The 22,791-nt window shown below is 37.9% G+C and overlaps 1 protein-coding gene across 2 annotated transcripts in view; it reads right to left on the bottom strand.

Moving 5' to 3' along the window:
* STX17 (syntaxin 17) overlaps positions 1–22,344 on the bottom strand; it is a 71,839-nt gene extending 49,495 nt beyond the window's left edge. Inside the window, 3 exon segments of one of the 2 annotated variants that reach the window (NM_001194798.2) lie at positions 13,333–13,517; positions 14,541–14,702; positions 22,309–22,338. In NM_001194798.2, coding sequence (NP_001181727.1) covers positions 13,333–13,455 — 123 coding nt within the window. In that variant the 5' untranslated portion in view covers positions 13,456–13,517; positions 14,541–14,702; positions 22,309–22,338. 2 annotated transcript variants of the gene reach the window in all.
* Positions 22,345–22,791: the final 447 nt, after the last annotated feature.

Raw genomic sequence — 22,791 nt, forward strand, 5'->3', positions numbered from 1 at the left:
GTGTTCATAAGATATTCTTATTGTATATGAAAAATTGTACATGTTTGTCAATGATAGTGTAAAGTATTGAAAACTAAAAATCTGAATTTTAAAAAAGTAACACTGAAACCACAGACTAGAGAGTAAATAAAAAATGAGACTGAACTTTTAATATATATGTTTTCATTTTTACCAAGGCAATTGTTACCTTTCAGAGTATCATCCAAAAAGAATTGGGAACAGAATCATGGGAATTTTTTCATTTGATAGGAACCATAGGAATATGTGATAACATTATAGCCGAATATTTATACAGAATATAAATATCAACACCAAATATCATATATTATTTTTATTCAAAATTTAAAAATCAAATAATTAAAATGTTAGCAGATGTGACCAGCTACATTAAACACATTTTTGGTACTTTATACATCCCCAAAAAATCAACCTAGAAATAATTTGAAAGGACAGAAATATAAAAATGCCCTCATATATGCATAGAAAACATAGATTATAAGAGTAGAGCACTAAAAAAATTTCTAGGGCGTTTTTATATTCCTTGTTCTGCACAATTCTTAAAATTTGGTAAAGAATGATGCAGCAAAAACTTCTTTTGATACTCCTAAAATTTTTACATCATCTAAGAACTAAACAATAACTATTAAGCTTAAAACAATTAGACTGGCCAGGCGCAGTGGCTCACGCCTGTAATCCCAGCACTTTGGGAGGCTGAGGTGGGCGCATCATCTGAGGTCAGAAGTTTGAGACCAGCCTGGCCAACATAGTGAAACTCCGTCTCTACTAAAAGTACAAAAAAATTAGCTGGGCGTGGTGGCAGGTGCCTGTAATCCCAACTACTTGTGAGGCAGAGGCAGGAGATCACTTGAACCCGGGAGGTGGAGGTTGCAGTGAACTGAGATCATGCTACTGCACTCCAGCCTGCGCAACAGAGTGAGACTCCTTCTCAAAAAAAAAAAAAAAAACAAAAAAAAAAAAAACAAAAAAAAAAAAAAAAAAACAAAAAACAATCAGACCATACTGAACATGTATTTACCAAACATAAATTTAAAATCACTACCAAACCACTTTCATTTATAGGAAAAATTTAATTGATGCCATCAGATCCAGTGTGAAAGCTCTTTTAGGCAGTGTTATAACAGTAATAAAAGTTTGAGAAAGGAAGCCAGAGGTTCATGTTTGAAAATAAACCACTTTTAAATTTATTGCCCACTACTAATCTGTTGTGATGTTTCAAGAAAAATTAACACTAAGGAAACAGAGTTGAGAATTTGTAGATGTCAAGGCTATCAGAATTCATGGATCAGAGAATACCAGAGAGGAGAGGGCTGCATGGTGAAGGGCTAGTTGCACTGAGAGGAGAGGAATACGCTGAGAGAGAATGCTAGAGATCTGCAGGGTTTTCCTTTTGAGTCTTCAGCAAAGGACTCCTCCACACATGCATGTCAGAGAAGTACCCGTGGTCAGAAAAAGAACAGGTAGAATAATTCCCGGAGATCACACAAGGCTAGAAATGGTTCATGTGACCATAAGTCAGAGTGGAAAAACCTTGGAATACACTGGGTATCAGGTAGAATATTCCAAAGTAGTGCTCTTTGTAGGAAAAAATTAGCCCTGAACCAAAGGCTGTTCTGGTCCTAAGCAAGAAAGGTTAAAAGAAAGACTCAAGGCCAGACACGGTGGCTCACGCCTGTAATCCCAGCACTTTGGGAGGCCGAGGCGGGCGGATCACGAGGTCAGGAGATCGAGACCATCCTGGCTAACACGGTGAAACCCCGTCTCTACTAAAAATACAAAAAATTAGCTGGGCGTGGTGGTGGGCGCCTGTAGTCCCAGCTACTCGGGAGGCTGAGGCAGGAGAATGGCGTGAACCCAGGAGGCGAAGCTTGCAGTGAGCCGAGATTGTTTAACTGCACTCTAGCCTGGGCAACAGAGTGAGACTCCATCAGAAAAAAGAAAGACTCAAAAGGATCAAACTGTTCCCAACTAAACTGTGTTTCAGAATAAAGCTAAAAAATATTTAAAGAAATTTAAAAATATTCAGTACCCAATAAAGTAAATTTCACAATGTCTGGTATCCAAAAGATAATTGCCATGCATGCAAAAAAGCAGAATAATATGATATGCAATGAGATAAACCAATCAACAGAAATAGACCCAGATATGATAGGAATAATGGAATTAATAAATGAGGATATTAAGAACAGTTATTATTATGTGTTCCATGTATTCAAGAAGGTAGAAGAAAATATAAGCACATTAGAAGAAAAGACATAAAAGATATTTTAAAATATTAAATTAATAGAATTAAAAAAGAGTATCTGAAATTAAAATATGCACTAGATGGGATTAATAGCAGATAAGACAATGCAGAAGAAAAGATTAGTAAACCTATGGAAATTGCAGTAGAAACTATCCAAAATGAAACACACAGAGAAAAATAAGTTGAAAATAAATTAACCAAGATCAACAAGTCATGGGCCAAATGAAAACAATATAAAATACATGAAACTGGACTCCATGAGAGAAAAATAATTTGAAAAACTTAATGGCCAAAGATTTTCTAAATTTGAGAAAAATGATAAAACCACAGATCCAAGAAGTTCAAAGGACAAGAAAAATGAAGAAAGCTATACTAATGTATATTACAGTAAAATTACTTAAAATAAATAAAGAAAAAAATCTTAAAAACAGGAAGAAAAAAGACACATGAAGTACCAAGAAACAAAGATAAGAATGACAGAAGACTTCTTGTGAGAAACAATCCAAGCCAGAAGACAGTGGACAACATGTTGGAAGTATTTGAAAACGACAGAAAATGCAACCTAAAATTCTATCCCCAGAGAAAGTTTTTTTTTAAATAAGGCAAAACAAAGATATTTTTAAACATAAAAAAGCTGATAGAATCCATCACCAGCAGAAAGGTGTGCTAGAAGAAATGTTTAAAAAAGTACTTCAAGTTGATAGAAAAGGGATACCTGACAGAAACCGGGTTCTACACAAACGAATGAAGAGCATTGAAAATGGCACATACAGATATATATGTAAATATAAATATTTTTTCTTATTTTTACAATCTCTTTAAAAAATAACACAATTTAAAGCAAAAATAATGAAAACAAATGGGGTTGATAACATATGCAGAAGTAAAATGTATAGCAACCATAGTAAAAAGACCCTAAGAGAGGACCTGGAAGTATACTGTTAAAAGGTTCTTATATGTGAAGTGAATTATATAACATTACTTGAAGCGAGACTGTGATGTTAAAGATATATACTCTGAACCATAAAGCAACTACTAAAAAAATAAAAAATAAAAAACCAAGAGGTATAATAAGCCAGCAAAAGAAAAAAGATGGAATCATAAAAAATATTTAATTAAACCAAAAGAAAGAGGGAAAACAGATGGACAAATAGACAAAAATAGCAAGATGGTAGATTTAAAGACAATAATTTGACAAAATTGAACATTTATTCATTATAAAAACTCTCAGCAAACTAAAAAATAGAAATTAACTTTCTCAACCTGATAGCAGGAATCTACAAAACCCCAACATTTAACATCATACTTAAGTGGTGAAAGACCATTCTCTAATATTGGGAAGAAGGTAAGGATGTCTGATCTCACCACTCTTACTCAACTTCATACTGGAGGCCCTAGCCAGGGCAGTAAGATTAAAAAAGGAAGGAAAGAAGGGAGAGAGGGTGGGCGGGGCAAAGACTAGAAAAAAATAAAATTGTCTTCACAGATTACTTGATTGTCTACATAGAAAATATCAAAGAATCTACAGAAAGCTACCTAACATTAACAGGTGGCCCAATGATTGCAGGCCATAAACTGAGAATTACTTGTATCTTGAAGATAAATAATATCTACCCCATAGGGTAGTTAAGAGTAACTCACCTCACTCTGCTTACCAAATATCAAAAATACAAAACCAATAACACAAAGGATATATCTCAGAAACGTTCTGAATCTAATGCATTAGAAACTATTAACTGATGGTGTCTGTGATATTATGATTATATAAATATTACATATATATAATATATATACATTGGTCTTTGTCCACAGTTCCTTGACCATAACTCCCATGGCCCTTGTTAGTCTTTTGTTACAATGCTGGGGCACTTTCAGTGTCCAAAGCAGACCTCAGGAAACAGAACCTCTCTCTGCCCTCCTGCCCTCTGAACCTGCCAATGGCAGGACTCCAAACCCATTGTGGGTCAGAAGGGGTCCTGCCCCATACCCTGGAGGAAGACATGATACATGGAGAGGCCAATAAGAATCTGAACAGACAGGCCTTGTTGGGGTTTCTCCACTCAGTCTGTTACTATTAGACCATACCTGTTTTGTCCAATCACATTTTGACATGGTTGTCCATGCTTCCATCATGCCTATCCAATGAAGTCTCCATAAGAGGCCCAAGAGGACAGAATTTGGAGAGCTTCCAGAGAGCTGATCACATGGAGGTTCCTGAAGGGTGGTGTCTCCAAGGAGGGCATGGAAGCTCTGCACCCATTTCCTCATAGCTCACCTTATGCATCTCTTCAGCTGTATCCCTTGTAATATCCTTTATAAAGAACTGGTAAATTGTCTCCCTGAGTTCTGTGAGCCATTCCAGCAAATTAATCGAGCTCAAAAAGGGAGCTGTGGGAACTCCAACTTGAAGCTGGTTGGTCAGAAGTTCCAAGGGCCTGGACATGTGACTGGTGGGAGGGAAGGGTGTGGTCTTGTGGCACTTGGCTCTCAAACTGTGGTTTCGGAGGCTATCTCTAGGTCTATAGCATCAGAATTGAATTCAACTGGAAGATACCTAAGCTAGGGTCTGCTGAACTGATTGCTTGCTTGAAATATGGGGAGCAACTCACACACATTTGGTAACAGAAGTCTTCTGTGTTGGTGACTATTGTTGTTGAGTGAGAGTATAAGAGAAAACATGTTGCGTGTTGATTTTTCCATTCACAGTGCCTATGCTGAATGCCTGGGTAGCCTAACTTACTTGTTATATTCTCCACTTCCAAGTATCAACCTTGCATGCAAGCTTTTTTCATATAATATCTTAATCCTTACAATAATCTTATGAGGAAGATTATCGTTTTACTATTACAACTGTCTAATATCATAGACATTTGCAGCTTTCCCATGAATTATTAAAATGTGAATGTTCAAGTACCATGCTCACTACCTCGTGAAATCATTTGTACATCAAACCCCAGCAACACACAATTTACCCATGTGATAATCCTGCACATATACTCCCTAAACCTAAAATAAAAGTTGGAAGAAAAAAAGAGAGAGAGCAAAGGAAAGTGAGAAAATAAATAGAAGAAGGAGGAGGAGGAAAAGGAGGACATAGAAAAGGGAATAAAAAAGGGTTGTAAAAAAAATTTGGTTCTATAGGTTTTGAGAGGTTTCTTTGTCAAGGTCATTTGTAAAGTTCCTCCAGTGGAGAGGAACAATTTTCTTCATCCTTTTAAAATTCAGATGAGTTCATTGATCAGTGTTTATACTGCTTCCACTGCCCGGACCTTGGGAAGAACAACTTTTGGCCTGTGTGACAGACACCACACCACGGCCCTATAGGTTTGGAGATGGAGCACTCAGTCTAATTTTAGCAGTAAGATTAGACTAGTGAATGATAGTCCCATTTTTTCCTGCTTCAAAAGCATGAATAGGGAAGACCTTCCTTAAGCAGAGTGATTCCATCTTGCCCACCCCTTAAATGGGGCTCTGCAAGTTGCTGTCTCCACAGGGCTTAGGTCCTGGTAAGAGGCCAACTGTGAGACAGTGGCATTTAGGACCACACATGTGGGACACATGACAGACACAGAGGATGACTTGACAGAGATATCTTCTGCTCCCTTCCTGTCTTCTTGATGTTCTCGTTCAGCAAGACTATCCGCTTCTAGGTTGTTATAGTTTGACAGTAGATAAGGACAATTTTAATTAGTTCAATCAATATCTATTGAGCATGTACTATGTGACAGGCACTGGAAATACAGATAGGCGTTGGGGAAAATGTCAAAGTCCTTGCCTCCTTCAGTCTACAGTCAAGAAGGCAGTAAATATCCCTCATTTGCACAATATTTTGTACCCCTCCACCCTCACCAAATATGGTCACATTTTCCAATACACAGAATGACTCCTGTTCCCTTTGGGTAAACAGAAAAAGGAAATCTTTGATGACCAGGAGATAAATAATCTGAAAGCCAAAACAAAAACAAAAAACATGTGAATGTTAAATCTATGAACCTTAAGGTCTGTGGCCCAGTACTGTGTAAGGGTGGTGTGTTTATATCTGACTGGGGATGGTATCATCAGGAATGTTGAGTAGGAAGTAACTGAGCTATGCAATAGAGTCTGAAAGGCGACAAATGATAGGGTGGATATTGTCAATGGATGTAAAAGAGAAAGCAAAACTATTCAACTCTATAGTTTTTACACCTTCCTTCTTTATTGAGGAAAATGATCTTCAAAATACAAAAATCTAAAATAAAATGATTAAGATGAAAAAAAATCAAAGGAAGATTAAGAACAAATCTAGATACTTTAAATGATTTCAAGTCAACAGGCCCAGGGAAATTACACTCGAGAGAACCAAAAGACCTTGCAAATGTGATCACAGAAATATTTCTGCTTATCTATGAAGAACTGCAAAGAATTGGTAAGGTTCCTAGAGACTTGCAAATATTGACCCAATTTTCACAAAAGAAAGTATATTTAAAACACTGCAGGCTGTAAATCTTAATGTGAATCTTGGGGAAAATTCTATACTAGATAATTAGTGAGATGGTTTGGGAGAGCGTGTAGAAATGGTGACAGTATACCAGTATGCTCTGGCCCTTTCCTGTCCAACATTTTCATCAATGACTTCAAAACAAAGAATGCATAATTATCAAATTTGCACATAACATAAATTAGAAGGATTAACATAGATGAAAGATCACAATTCCACATAATAACAAATATAACAATGATAACTGTAAAGTCCAGCATTTAAATTAAAAAGAGCAACTGCACCAGTATAAGAAATAGGTGTGATCTGATTCAATAGATATAATTCACATAAAAAAAAAGTCTTATGGAATTCATTTAGTTGATTACAAAGTCAATTTAAAAAGCTGGCAGTATAGAGTGGCTTCTAAAATGATGTAATCTTAGGCTCTATACATGTATATGTATATTCATTCATTCAACACACTTTTTTTCAGAAGCACACTACATTTCAAGCACATTAGAAGTTTAACACATTTACTGACATCTCAAGCAAGTAATTTACTCTAAATCTTTCTCCACCTAAAAAGCGAAGGCAATAACAATAACTAATCTACAATGATGCTATAAGGATTAAATGCTATGATATATAGAAACACCTAACACAGCATTCAGCAAATGAAAACAACAACTACTCCCTCCACTGTTATTATTTTCTCACTTGTCTAGAAAACTAGAAAAGATTACTATATCAAGTGGAGGATGAACTAGATGACTTTATTTCTTATTGTAACAAATTATAAGAAAAATAAGGAATAATTCAGATTCCTATTGTTTACTACACGATTTTATAACTAAATTAGGAAACACTATTAAAAGTTATCAGTCCAAATGTTTGAGAAGGAGAAAAAAACTTAAAATGATTTAATGATATGTGTGAAAAAAATTACAAGTAACTCCTTACAAATTTAGTTAAGTTGAGATCCCTGACAAGCATTGCTAAACAGCACTACTTTCACAAAATATCATTTTGGTATTGTCTCTTTGCATGGCGGCACTGGAGGGTAGATTAAAGCAGTGCCATAATTTATCCAAGTACTATGTTTTGGGTTGCAAACAACAGAAAACCCAAAATTAAAAATGGCTTTAATAATAAGTATTTATTATCTCACATACAAAGCAATCTAGAAGTAGGATGACTCTACGTTAGTTTAATTCAGAAGCTCACAAGGTCATCAGGTGTCCAAGTTCTATGTTGCTGCTTTACTACTATCAATAAGGAGCTTTTGTCCTCAGATTTGTCCCCTAATGGCTGCAAGAGGATTGGCTACAGTTCTAGATACAACAGGAAGACACACAAGACCAAGAAGATGGGGACTCTTTCCTTCCATGCATATCTGTATATCTTCATAACAGCAGGAAAATCTTTCCAGTTTCCATATCCCAAACAGGTTTTTCCTCAGGTATAACTGGCCAGAACTACAGGATATGTCTATTGTTCACTGGTAACCAAACATTGACAAGATTGGAATTACCGCATTCATCAGACCATCATCATTCACCACCTGTCCTGAGGCTTGCCTATCTTGAAACACAAAGGAAGGAAACTGAATGGGGTTCTGTCAGAAAAAAGGAACGAGGTTGAGAAAGCTGATTAAAATATCAAAGCAGATAGTCACACACTAAAAAGAGAAGTGAAAAATACTTTCATTGTAATCACAGATTAACAATAAATAAGACTGATTATGTCTGATTTTATACTACACAGTTCAGATTTCATGTTGCTTGAATAGCTCATGCCATCCATTTTCATAGTAATTATATGCTGCCTCTTATCATTCTTTGACTATTTCCTATCTTATTTCCTTAACTGGACTGCAAACTTCTTGAGGATTGAAAAATCCATCTTTTAGGCCGGGCGCGGTGGCTCATGCTTGTAATCCCTGCACTTTGGGAGGCCAAGGCGGGCGGATCACGAGGTCAGGATATCCAGACCATCCTGGCTAACACGGTGAAACCCCGTCTCTACTAAAATACAAAAAATTAGCCGGGCGCGGTGGCGGGCACCTGTAGTCCCAGCTACTCGGGAGGCTGGGGCAGGAGAATGGCGCGAACCCGGGAGGCGGAGCTTGCAGTGAGCCGAGATGGTGCCACTGCACTCCAGCCTGGGCGACAAAGTGAAGACTCCGCCTCAATAAAAAAAAAAAAAAAAAAAAAAAAAAATCCATCTTTTACATATTCTTCAATGCTAACAATCTAAGAAACAGCAAACATCAATAAATATCTATGAAAAGCTAACATTTATTTCCTATAATAAATAATCTCCCTTCTCATTAAACCTGGCAGATTGAACACAAATATTCAACTCTACTCTTTTCCAAAATCCCACTAAATGACAACAAAGAACTTTAGAAAGTATAAATTCACAAGAATAATGAGAATAGAATAGAAGACATCAACTAACAAAAAAATTTAACATTTTGTAACATTTTGGAAGCTGGAAAGAGTATGGATATGTTGTAACTGACTCAGCAAGCCAAAGAAAGCTAAAATGTAAGCCTGTAGAAGGGGTGCATGGTGGGGGAGAGTGGCAATGAGAAGCAAGCCACAGCCAGGCATGGTTGTTCATGTCTGTAATCCTAGCACTTTGAGAGGCCAATGCAGGAGGATCACTTGAGGCCAGCGCTTTGAGATGAGATGGGCCTGGGCAGCATGGTGAGACCCCGTCTCTAAACAATGACTAAGCAACTGAAGGTACCAGCTACCAGGTAACCTGATGGAAGTGTATGGTGGGGCAAAATGCAAAAGGTTTGGTTGAAAGTTTATGTAATGAACAGGTAGTCCACCAGATCCCCTCTATACTTGCCCAAGCAACTGCCCTGTTCCACCACTGCACAAGACAATACTATAGGAGACAGCCTCTGGAGAGGCTAGAGACGCTAAGGATCCTGGACACCAAGCACAGCTAAGGGCAGGGATCAGTTACCACACCACAACCAGGAAGATTAAGCCTGGACAATAAATATCTGAATGGTGGTGAGCCTGCTCACCTCCTCCCCTACTTTCCTTCCCCTGGCTTAAAAGGCTGGTCACAAAATTCATACTATATCCACCCCTCCAACCTCCCCACCCCAACCCCTGCCACAACTATCACCTTTGAAAAAATAAACATACCCCAACAGGTAGGAGATGGAGGATTGCTCTTTCTTAAAACTGAACAGCTAACAAGACCTAGAGTTACTGATGTCTAGTGGTTCTCCAATTAAAATAGATTCTCAGCTATTCACCCCTCCAGACAGCAAAGCCCCCACTCTAACCTGCTATCCACATGCATACACACAAACACATTTACACACATACCTTCCAATCAGCACTTTAAAATATCAACAGTCAGCCAAGAAAAGCCTATAATACTATATGCTGAAACAGAAGAAAGAGAGAGAGAGAGAAGAAAGAAAGAAAAAAGGGACTTGGGAAAAACAGGACAAAGAAGCAGAAGAAAATTTTAAAAAAAAACTGTAGAAAGATGTTATTATACTGCATCCACAAAATGAAAAGAGAATTATCTTTAAAAGAAAAGGAGAGGTCAGGCATGGTTGTTCACATCTGTAATCCTAGCACTTTGAGAGGCCAATGCAGGAGGATCACTTGAGGCCAGGGCTTTGAGATGAGATGGGCCTGGGCCCATGTAGTGAGACCTCGTCTCTACAAAAATATTTAAAAATTAGCTGAACATGGTAGAGCACACCGGCAGTCTTAGCTATTCAGGAAGCTGAGACAGGAGGATTGCTTTAACTCAGGAGTTTAACATTATAGTGAGCTATAATTGCACCACTACACTCCAGCCTGGGCAACAGAGTGAGACTCTGTCTCTATTTAAAAAAGAGAGAGAGAGAGAGAGACAACAAATGCACTGAGAGAAAAAAGAACATAGAAAAGGTATGATTGTGGTTATTCCATCCAAGCTGGAATGTGGATGTGATGGCTGGTGCTGGAGTAGCCATTTTACACACAAGGTAGAACCAAGTTGAGGATGGGAGAGTAAGATAAAAAGAGCCTGGATCTTTGAAGATTGCTGAGCAGCCACTGTACCCCTGGACTACCTCTGTTACTATGAGACGAAAAACAAAAGCAAAACAAAACAAAAAAATTTCTATCTTATTTAACATATGATTTTTTAGTTTTCTGCCTCTTGTACCTTATCCATATAATTAATACAGTATGTGCTATACAGTAAGTTTTTCCCCAAATCCTTACAATACAAAACAAAGAAAATTATGTTACAGGCTTACTATCTTGTCATTCCTATTAACAATGCTTAAGTCTATCTTACATTAGCCAAGAAAGCTGAATGATAACACTTCAAATTTCAGGATTACATTCTAATCAAGTTTATCTTGTATAATAAAATGAAGGACCTATGGAATACAGCTCCAGGTGTCCACAGCACACTACGCTCATTGTTTTCAGATGTTGCAGAATCACCCCACTAAGGCTTACCTTCAATTTCCCTTCAGTCTGACTTTCTTCTTTTAAATTCATATTGGATGACTGATGTCCAGCATAATGAATATTTTATCTTTCTACACCTTTCCTCCAAGAATAATATGCCTTTTTGAAAGTGAGGCACTGTCAGACACCTGGAGTCCAAACTTAATTCTTAACTCTTTTGTCCAGACTGAGCCCTGCAGCTTTTAAATGTTTTTACATTTCTATAACATATCTATTAAAATAAGTTATTCAATCCTATATAGATAAAAAAAAGTTGCTTTCATAATTAAGCTAGACATCCTAGATATAGTGGAATGATCCAGGATATGGAATAAAACATAGATCAGTATAAAATTAACTGTTTGGCTTAAGATGATATCACCTACATTATAATTATAATTATTCTGATACTGTCTAAAAATTCCACAGTAAGTAAAAATTTCATAAAATGCTAAAGAAAAAAATGTCCGGCAGAGATGGATGGATGTAACTCTAGAATAATCTTCTTGTGACATCTGGCACAATTAATGAAATCAGTAATATAACCATTCTATCCCCACCCACCTGGCTTTTCCATTGATGACTGATTGGGTGGTACATATAGCAAGGATCTGAGGGTACTGACAGCAGGCACTTTAGTATAGAATAAACATAAGAAAAAGAAAATCTAAGACAGACATGCCAAACCTCAAAGGAAAAGTAGGATAATAAAGGAAAGAAATGGCCTTTATTTGCTTCCATTCATGTTAAAAAGAACCCATTTACTAAACAATTCCTCTCCATCCTTAAAAGTCACAGTATTACTTATTGCTTATAAGTAAAGAAGAAAGAAATGCAGGGATGACAAAATACTAATCCTGAATTCTAGAAAGACTTACATATTTGCATTAAACTTTTCATTTTAATATTCTCAGAACTGATTTTCTCCGCTTTTAAAAGGACTTGAATTCTAGAAAGAGAGATGGTATCTATGGAAGAAAGAGGGACACTTTTCTGACTTCTATATGCTACTGAGTTAAGTAATGAATAATGTTTATATTGAAAGGCTTCATGACCATATCCTCTACTCCCAACCTTCAAATGAATGAATGAATGAATGAAGGTTCTGCAGCTTAAGACTTATTCTGGGAAAAGTCTTCTTGAAGCAAAAAATATCACTAACCTGTCCCATAGCAAATAAGACAACATAATCTGCCAAATTAATGCTCAGTACTGAGTAAACTTGATGTTTCCAAAAACGCCACAACCACTTCACCGACCAGGGCAGGTTCTATGCAACCTCTACCATAGTCCCTGAGACTAATTCATCTTCCCTCCACCTATTTCCTCAACTGACTTAGGCAGTATTTCTCAGTTGTGAGCTTTCCTCAAAGGGAAGCAGTGAAGTAAGGAAATTCCCTCATACCTCACAATGATTTACTTCTTTAATGTATGTACACCTAAAGAGGATATGAGTTACCAAAAGACACACACTCAAAGTTCAAAAACTTGCCATGGGGTGAATGAAATTAAGGCAGGTAGATTAGCCAAAGTTCTCTGCCTTTACATTAGAGTGTATTGTCAATCAATTTGTATCTTAATTACTAACTGCCTAAAACCTCAATATGTACAATTAAAAACATATAGACTTGGCCAGGCGCCATGGCTTACACCTGTAATCCCAACACTTTGGGAGGTCAAAACAGGAGGACAGCTTGAGGCCAGGAGTTCAAGACCAGCCTCGGCAAAAAAGCAAGAACCTGTTTCTTCGAAAAATAAAAGTAAGTTAGCCACGCATGGTGGTGTGTAGATAGCTTGAGTCCAGAAGTTTGAGGTTGCAGTGGGCTATGATCCATGCCACTGCACTCCAGCCTGGGCAACAGAGCGAGACCTTGTCTCTTAAACAAACAAACACAAAACTATAGACTCTATTCCTATATCCCTTCCTAGAAAAAGGAATATATGAGAGGTATATATGCAGAACAGAAAAACCAGCTAAAAAAATGCATAATGTTGCTAAATCAATAGGAGCTAGGTGTTTCAGCAAAGCCTCTTATCTAATACTCTAAATTTAGCTGAAATGAACAAGCAATATAAATCAGACTATGTAATTATTTCTTGTGGTAGTAAATGAAACAGCTCACCTTCTCAATATTTATCTGGTGCTTTCTTAACCTTTCCAGGTCTGTTGGGATTACTATCTTAATGAATTTCTGGATAGCTGGTTCAAGACGGCGTAATTTCACTTTTTCTTCATCTTCAGACATCCTAAAAAAATGATATATGACCTCCCTGGTAACAGCTGTCTTCTCCACTCATATAGAAAAACCTAAAAGAAAAATATTTCTTTAAAAATGTTTTCAAATTAGTTTCCACTATTTTTAAAAGCCAACAATTAATTAGTTTTACAATTTATTCTAAATACATATCAACTTAATGTTGAGCTTGAGTGACTTGTTTTTTCTTTATGAAACCACTGATTTTTAAATCTTTTTCTCTTTACAAAAATTATATTTTAGAATGTTCAGACAATATAAATAAATGAAGAAAAAAACAAAGTCAGCAGTCATCTCCTCACCTTTTACAAAGAGTACAAAATGCACTCTTTACATTTTGGCATAGGTCTCTCCAGGCCTTTTTCTATGTAAGTATGTATGTATGTTTATAAATACTTTAAAAAAAAAATAGGAGTATACTATCCAAGTTTTCATTTTCTGATCTATCTTGGACATTGAATAACCCTTTTAAAAAAGGTATCAAATGGCTTAACACTGATGCTTGTATCAAACTTCACATCTAATGTCATCATAATGTAACTTTGTAATTACACAACTTCAAATATATTATAACATAATACGCAACTCTTCTCATTGATATCCTTTAAATTGCCTCTTCCATTTTCAATAAAGTGATTAGTATTGCCTATAACTGACTCACATAACCAGTGACAGAGCTGGAATAAGAACCCAGATTTTCTAAAATTACATTGAAATACTTTTTCCACTCCACCAGTAGTTTCCTACTAGTGTTCCAGAAAGTCCAAGGGTATGCATTTGGGGCCAGAGTACAAGGGTAGGGTATACAGGTGAGCATGTTCCAGGACCCCACCCCCCACTTCAGTTGTAGAAACTTTACTTACAACTATTTTATGAATTGGAGCTTATCAGAGCTTATATAAATAACGGGCTTCACAGCTTAACCAAGCTTGAAAGCCACCGTTGTAAACCATGCTTTCATGCCATTTCATTAACCACAACCTCACCCATGTTTAAAAAATTTTAAGTTGAGAATGTTAATACTACTGAGTAGTGCTGTCTTAGTCCAGGGTCTATAGAGACAGGAATTCACATACAAACTTTGTGGAGCCCCTGAATCTTTATGAAAATTTATGAATGAAGGGGCCAGGTACAGTGGCTCATGTCTGGAATACCAGTACTTTGGGAGGCCAAGGCAGGAGGACCACTTGAGCCCAGGAGTTCAAGGCCACCCTGGGTAATATGCTGAAGTACCATCTCTACCAAAAAAAAAAAAAAGTGAATGTAGTTTATTTTGGAGAATAGAGCCCACTGTTTCAAGAGATTCTCAGAGATCTATCATCCCCAAAACATTAAATATTTATTCCCTTTCTTTCACAGTTGAAAATCTTGATGTGTTAGTTATACAGACTGCCTCTAATACCTACCCATTAGTAACTTGGTTTTTATGTCTGACACAAGTTCAAAAGTAAAAAAGGAAAATCTCCAGGTACAAAAACAAAGAGAGTAAAACAGGTGCAACAGTGAATGGAAACTGGGGACATATGGAGAAATTCATTACCAAGAGAGACCATCCACAGACCCAACAAAACAGGAAAATTCATAGCTAATGGACTAAAGATAATAAAATAATTTTAAAAAGAAATTAAAGAAAGTATATTTTTAAATATCCAAAAACATAAAGGAAGGAATAAAATCTTTTAAAAAATAGATATTATGAAACAGTAAGAGGCCAGCCTGAATATAAACCAAGTAAAACTTCTAGAAATGAAAATCTCAAAAGATGTGTTAAACAGTAAATTATATAGATAAGAGACAATTATTGATTGGAAGAAATCACTCAGAACACAGAGGAATAAAAAGATGTAAAGTATAAAAAAGACATAAAGGATAAAATGAGAAGCTCAATAACAAGTAGGAGTCCCAGAAAGAAAGAACAAAGAAAATGGTAAGAAGGAATTATTCAAAGAGAATATACTGATAATTAAAATGTAAGACCTCAAACTGAAAAAGCACATCAGCCTCACGGAGCATAAATTAAAAAGAAACCAAATTTGCCTAAATACATGGAAGGGAAATTGCAAAACATTAAAGAACAAGAATCATAAAAAAACAAATGAGAGATAAAAGACAGATAAAGCAATAATATCTTGCTTTTAAGAGCAAGATATTAAAAGACAGAAATACCTTCAAAGTGCTGAGAGAGTTGGTATATTCCCAGGTAAATTATCATTTAGAATGAAAGCAAAATAATCATTTTCAGACATACAAGGACTAAGAGAGTTTATTGCCAAGCTCCTCATTAAAAGTACTAAAAGGAATATTTTAACAATAAAGAAAATAAACCCAAAGGAGTGGAATAGCAAGAATAGAATATGGAATAGCAATGAATAGAATACACTGTTACCGGATAGAATAAATGGGTGGATGAAAGAAAATAAAACATTTATTTTGAATAGCATGATGAAGTATAATAAAAATGTTTCCATGTAAATAATTTTCTATAATTACATAGATGCTTCACAATTTTACAAATTGGCTATTGTTGGCTATTTAGGTTGTTTCCAATTTTCCACTATTACAAACTACAGTGTAATTACCCTGCTTACACATAAATCCATACTGCCATCTATAATTATTTCTTTGAAACAATCAACAAAGACACAACCTATATAAAGGGAGAAAGTATTTGCAAACCAGTCATCCAATAAGGGACTAACATCTAAAATGTATAAGGAACTCAAACAACTCAACAGCAAAAAAACAAACAGTTCCATAAAAAAGTGGGCAAAGAACCTGAATAGACATTTCTCAAAAGAAGACACACAAATGACCAAAAGGTATTTTTTTAAATGCTCAATATCATTAATCATCAGGGAAATGCAAATCAGAACCACAATGAGATACCATCTCACCCCAGTTACAAGGGCTATCACCAAAAGGATAAAAAATAACAAATGCTGGTGAGGATGTAGCAAAAGAAGCCTCTTTTTTCTTTTCTTCTTTCTTTTTTTAGAGAGTTTCGCTCTTGTCGCCCAGGCTGGAGTGCAGTGGCACAATCTCGGCTTACTGCAACCTCCGCCTCCTGGGTTCAAGCAGTTCTTCTGCCTCAGCCTCCCGAGTAGCTGGGATTACAAGCACATGCCACCACGCCCAGCTAATTTTTGTATTTTTAGTGGAGACGGGGTTTTGCCATGTTGGTCAAGCTGGTCTCGAACTCCTGACCTCAGGTGATCCACCCGCCTCAGCCTCCCAAAGTGCTGGGATTACAGGCGTGAGCCATGATGTCTGGCGAGAAAGAGGACTCTTATACACTGTTGGTGAGAATGTAAATTAGTACAGCCATTATGAAAAACAGTATGGGCTGGGTATGGTGGCTCATAGCTATAATTTCAGCACTTTGGAAGGCTGAAGCAGGAGGATCACTTGAGGCCAGGAGTTTGAGGGTAGCCTGGGCACCATAGCAAGACCCTTCTTCTCTGAAAAATTTAAAAATTAGCTGGGTGTGGTGGTGTGTGCCTGTAGTCCCAGTGACACTGAGGTGGGAAGATCCCTTGAGCCCTAAAGTGTGAGCCTGCAGGAAATGGTGTTCTTACTATTACACTACCGCATAGGCAACACAGCGAGATCCTGTCTCAAAAAAAAAAAACAAAAAACAAAAAACTGTACAGAGGCTTTTCAAAAAAATTAAAAATAAAACTACCATATGATCCAGCAATCCCACTACTGGGTACTTATCAAAAGGAAAGAAAATCAGTGTATCAGAGAGATACCTACAGTCCCATGTTTATTGCAGCAGCATTCACAATAGCCAAGATACGGAATCAACCTAAGTGTCTGTCAATGGATGAATGGATAAAGAAATTTTGGTATATATACACAATGAAATATCATTCAGCCATTTAAAAAAAAAAATGGGTTGGGCGTGGTGGCTCACGCCTATAATCCCAGCACTTTGGGAGGCCGAGGCGGGCCGATCACCAGGTCAGGAGATCGAGACCATCCCGGCTAACATGGTGAAACCCCGTCTCTACTAAAAATACAAAAAATTAGCTAGGCACGGTGGCATGCACCTGTATTCCCAGCTACTTGGGAGGCTGAGGCAGGAAAATCGCTTGAACCCAGGAGGCGGAGGTTGCAGTGAGCCCAGATATCACCACCGTACTCCAGCCTGGGCAACAGAGTGAGACTCTGTCTCGGAGAAAAAAAAAAAAAGAAAAAAAAAGAATGAAATCCTGTCATTTATAGCAACATGGATGGAACATGTAGCCTGTACTCCCAGCTACTCAGGAAGCCAAGGTAGGAAGATCACTTGAGCCCAGGAATTAGAAGCCAGCCTGGGCAACATAATGAGATCCCCATTTCTTAAATAAAAACAGGGAAAAAAAGTTGATCTCCTGGAGGTAGAAAGTAGAGCGATGGGAAGGGGCAGGAGGGATGAAGAGAAGTCGGTAAATGGGTACAAACATACAGTTAGATAGAAGGAATAAATTTTTCATGTTTAATAACACAGTGGGTACCTATAGTTAATAATTTATTGCGTGTTTCAAAATAGCTAGAAGAGAAGATCTGAAGTGCTTCTAACACAAAAAAATAATAAATGTTTGAGGTGATATATATCCCAAATACCCTGATTTGATCATTACACATGGTATACATGTATCAAAATATCACATGTATCCTATAAGTATGTAAAATTATTGTGTATTAATTGAAAAAATTTACATAAAAATAAAAAATAAATATCTAGAAATAGAATTATTAGGCAGACAGATTTTTCAAAGTTTTTTTTAATATATATTGCCATATCCCACAAAAGGTTATTCCTACTATGTTCCTACCAGAAACATAACACGATGTCCATTTATCCATATTCCAACCAATGTACTTAGTATTATCATTCTTAGATATGCCATTGGTGAGGCCGGGTGCGGTGGCTCAAGCCTGTAATCCCAGCACTTTGGGAGGCCGAGACAGGCGGATCACGAGGTCAGGAGATCGAGACCATTCTGGCTGACATGGTGAAACCCCGTCTCTACTAAAAATACAAAAAAACTAGCCGGGCGTGGTGGCAGTGCCTGTAGTCCCAGCTACTCGGAAGGCTGAGGCAGGAGAATGGCATGAGCTCAGGAGGTGGAGCCTGCAGTGAGCCTAGATCCGGCCACTGCACTCCAGCCTGGGCGACAGAGCGAGACTCCGTCTCAAAAAAAAAAAAAAAAAAAAAAAAAAAAGATATGCCATTGGTGAAAAAAATGATGTCTCATTATTGCTTTACTTTGCACTCCTTAAATTACTAACGGGATGGATTTATCAGCCATTTGCATTTCTTTTTTTCTTTTCTTTTTTTTTTTTTTGGCCCAGGCTGGAGTGAAGTGGTGTGATCTCAGCTCACTGCAACCTCCACTCCCCGGGTTTAAGTGATTCTCCTACCTCAGCCTCCCAAGTAACTGGGATTACAGGAACGCACCACCACGCCCTGCTAATTTTTGTATTTTTAGTAGAGATGGAGTTTCACCATGTTGGCCAGGCTGGTCTCGAACTCCTGACCTCAGGTGATCGACCTGCCTTGGCCTCCCAAAGTGCTAGGATTATAAGCATGAGGCACCGTGCCCTGCTGCATTTCTTCTTTTTTTAATTTTTAATTTTTGTGGGTATATATTAGTTGTAGGTATATATTTATGGGATATATGAGTTATTTTGATACAGGCATACAATGTGTAATAATCACATTAGGGTAAATGAGGTATCCATCACCTCAAGCATTTATTCTTTGTGATACAAACAATCCAGTTATACTCCTAGTTATTTTAAAATGTACAATTGAATTATTATAGTCACCCTGTTCTGCTATCAAGTACTAGATTTTATTCATTCTTTCTCACTATTTTTTTGTAACCATTGCATTTCTTACTTCCATGAATTGCCTGTTCATGTCATACATATCTGTTTTACTACAGAGGATGTCTTTCTCTTATTCTCTCATAAAAGGTTATTAAATGTTAAATATATCAGTTACTTGTCTAACATTAACATTTCCCAATCTATCACACTGCCTCTTTTGTTTTCTATACTGCAAAGAGATATCTTTATATCTACCATCATTCCTATCAAAATGTTTTTTGAACACACCTGTTGTTCAATAGATGCTGCCTGAACTAAAATATTTCTTCACCATTGCTAATCCTATCACTCTAGTCAAATAGCACAATATGCATAGCACATGATAATGGAGGAGCTTCAATTAGTCTACCTTTAGACTCTTTCCCTCCAAAATGGAATAGAAACTATAAAAACATAAACTGTATTATAAATGAATAGCATAACCACACTGAAAGAAGTGAGGAAGAAAAATAATCTAAGCCACTTTAGAAAACAATATTTTAACTGAATACTGTAAGACTAGAGACAAAAGGAACTACACTGTCCTCTATTTAGTAAATGTGTTTCTCACAGGAATATAGGTCAGAAATCCTGAAATTACTTTATGTGTATACTAGGACTGAAAAAATAAGAAAACATTTTGTAGACTACAAGAGTCAGATTTCTCACTGTCAGATAAAGAAGTTAAAAATAAGGGACAAAACTAGAATGAACCCTGTGGTGTTAGACTAGAAGCAAAGCTACTGGGATGAACTTTTGTTTTTAAAAAATATATGGATAAATAAATACAGAAATAAATACAGATCTTTGTGTATACATGGGTATGCATATGTATAGACTGGTGTCTTCTGTGGGGCCCTGGAAGTAATGTTACCCCAGAGCAATGAACATCCCTAGAGCACAGATCTTTGTGTTTAAATACTATTCTCCAAAAAAAGAAACTATGGGTCTTTGGAGAAGTGGCTGATTATCAGAGCTGAGGCACAGAAAACATATGATGAGCCTGGGGCATCATATGGTACCAGAAAATTAGGAAGTTCCAAAAAAGAAAAAAAAAAAGGATGGAAGCATGCTGAAAAGCTACAGAAAGCAACCTGAAAAAAAAAAAAAAAAAAAAAAACTCCAATGATCAAAGCTGGAACAATTTCACACATAAAATAACACAAGTGTAAGATAAAAACCAATAGAAAAACATCTGAGTCCACATGGATACAAATAAATAACAGAATACAAATAAACAAATGGGAAAAGCGCAGCTCATCCTTACAGAATAATTTCAATTAATAAATAAAGAAATGAGGAAAGTAGAAAATCATCATTAGAACACCATAGTCATGATTGCTGAAGGCAAGATCCACCAATGGATGTGAAATTTAGCAAGGGAAGGTCTGAGGAGAAACAGGATATGCGTACAGTTTAAAAGCTCCCCCAAGATGTCAATTAATTATAAGGAGAAAAAATAAGACCTTTACATTGGAGAATCCCAGTAGACACTCTCTTACCAAGTGATCAAGAGTAACCTCACAAGCAATAAGTCATATCTATCAGCTACGCTCATATGATGAACTGAGAAGGGCACACACACTTTTGTGTTCTTAACAAAAAAGCATAGCCTTAATCTACTCATGAGAGAACACTGGACAAACCCCATTTGAGGGGCACTCTACAAAATAACTGACCAGCATTCTTCAAAAGCGTAAAGATCAGAAAGAGTATAAAGACTGAAAAAGACTATCAATGTAAAGACAGGAAAAGACTGAGGAACTGTCACAGACTGGAGAAGACCAAGGACCCAAGACAACTAACTGCAATGTCGGGTCTTAGAGTAGATCCTGGAATAGAAAGAGGACATTAATACAGGAAAAAAAAAAATCACAAGTCAGTAATTCGGTTAATAGTATTATACTAATACTAACTTCCTGCTTTTGATAATTGCGCTATGGTATCTAAAAAATTATTAATGGAAGCAATAGGGAACTCTGTACTACTTTTGAAACTTTTCTGTAATTGTAAAATTATTTCAAAATAAAAAGGTTTTTTTATGTATAAGAAGATGTTTCACGTAAGACAGGTAGAAACATTTAGAAGTCAAAGAACTGCAATGGTATTCACTGCATTAATACTTGGAGAGAGGGGTGCCAGGACTGTGCCAGGTGCTTTACAAACTTTATCATGTAGTGCTTACAACTAATATGAGATGGGTACCATAATACTTATGTTTCCCAGTAAGTTACTTGGGAGGTTATTAATAAGTGAAAGACCCCATTTCTCAGAAAACCCAGCCCCCAAAAGTGACGAACACCTTCCATCGGCTCAGAGGTCCCACTTTTCGGGATACTGGTGGCGCCCGATTTCTTCGGGCCCGCCGCTTTGGGTTTCTGAGTTATGGAAGAGACAGTGAATTTGGAGAGAAAAGTCAATGTGAGGTCTCCTCTCTGAACCTCAGATAGCTAAAAGGAGGGAGCCAAGGGGTGGGACCTTCTGCGAACCACCTCTGGGTCTGGTGAGCAGGGGCTTTCGGCCTCTCGCTCCCTGTCCACTCCCCACTACCCTCGAGCGTCGCGTCATTCCTCGCAGTGTCACCCACAGCACACCTGGGCCACACACAACAAACGCCCCCACCAGCGAACGGATGCGCGGGTCTGTCCCGGAACCCAGACGCCAGCGACCCTGGCGACCCGAGGCCTACAGCGCGCCAGAGACAGGACGCGCGTCGGAAACTTTTCCACCCTGCGACCCCGGAAGGCCGTCCCGCTCGCATCCTCTGCGGCCTCCCTATACCAGTTTCTAATAAAGCTTCCAAAAACGAAACCGAGAGAGGCTCCGCCACTTCTGAAAGACAGGAGCAGCCACCATGGGGCTCGCACTTCTGATCCAATGCCCCACTTGCCTCCCAGCGCCTCTTGCGCGCGCCACGGGGCGCCCGGCCCACCAAGCCTATCAGGGCCCGACGCCCCCAGAGGCGGCCTCCAGAGAGCCCCTTACCTCCCGCCGTGGCGCTCGAGGCCGGTCGGTGCGCACGGCGCAGGCGCAGGAGCGACGGGGCGGGGCATCGCGAGGGGTGGGCTGGGCTAGGCCCCGCCCCCTCCCCGTCCCGCGAGGCAGCCGGGTGGGGTGCGGGGGACGCGCAGGTGAGTACAAATGCGGACGCCGCTCTGAACAGCGAAAGCCTTTTTCAAAAGTGATTTTGATTTACATTATGGGGTTGTGACTCGAGCCAAGAGGAGAGAGACGCACAAACCCTCTTCAGGTCTGCTTGTTGTGTTCAAGACAATTCATGCTTGTATGGCCGACTGCATTTTGCAGTTTTCCTGTCTATTTTCCTCTGTTCTTCCTAGAATTTTATTTGCGGGTTGGGCATGTATTCTTAGCTCTGTTTTGAAACTGAAGCTCAGAAAGGTTTTGCCTCCCCATCCCATCCCCAAAAACCCTGTGAAGTGGACAGGGCAGGAGTGCCATCTTAATTGC

The sequence above is a fragment of the Macaca mulatta genome, chromosome 15 (genome assembly GCF_049350105.2).
Source record: "Macaca mulatta isolate MMU2019108-1 chromosome 15, T2T-MMU8v2.0, whole genome shotgun sequence".
Classification (NCBI taxonomy): Eukaryota; Metazoa; Chordata; class Mammalia; order Primates; family Cercopithecidae; genus Macaca; species Macaca mulatta.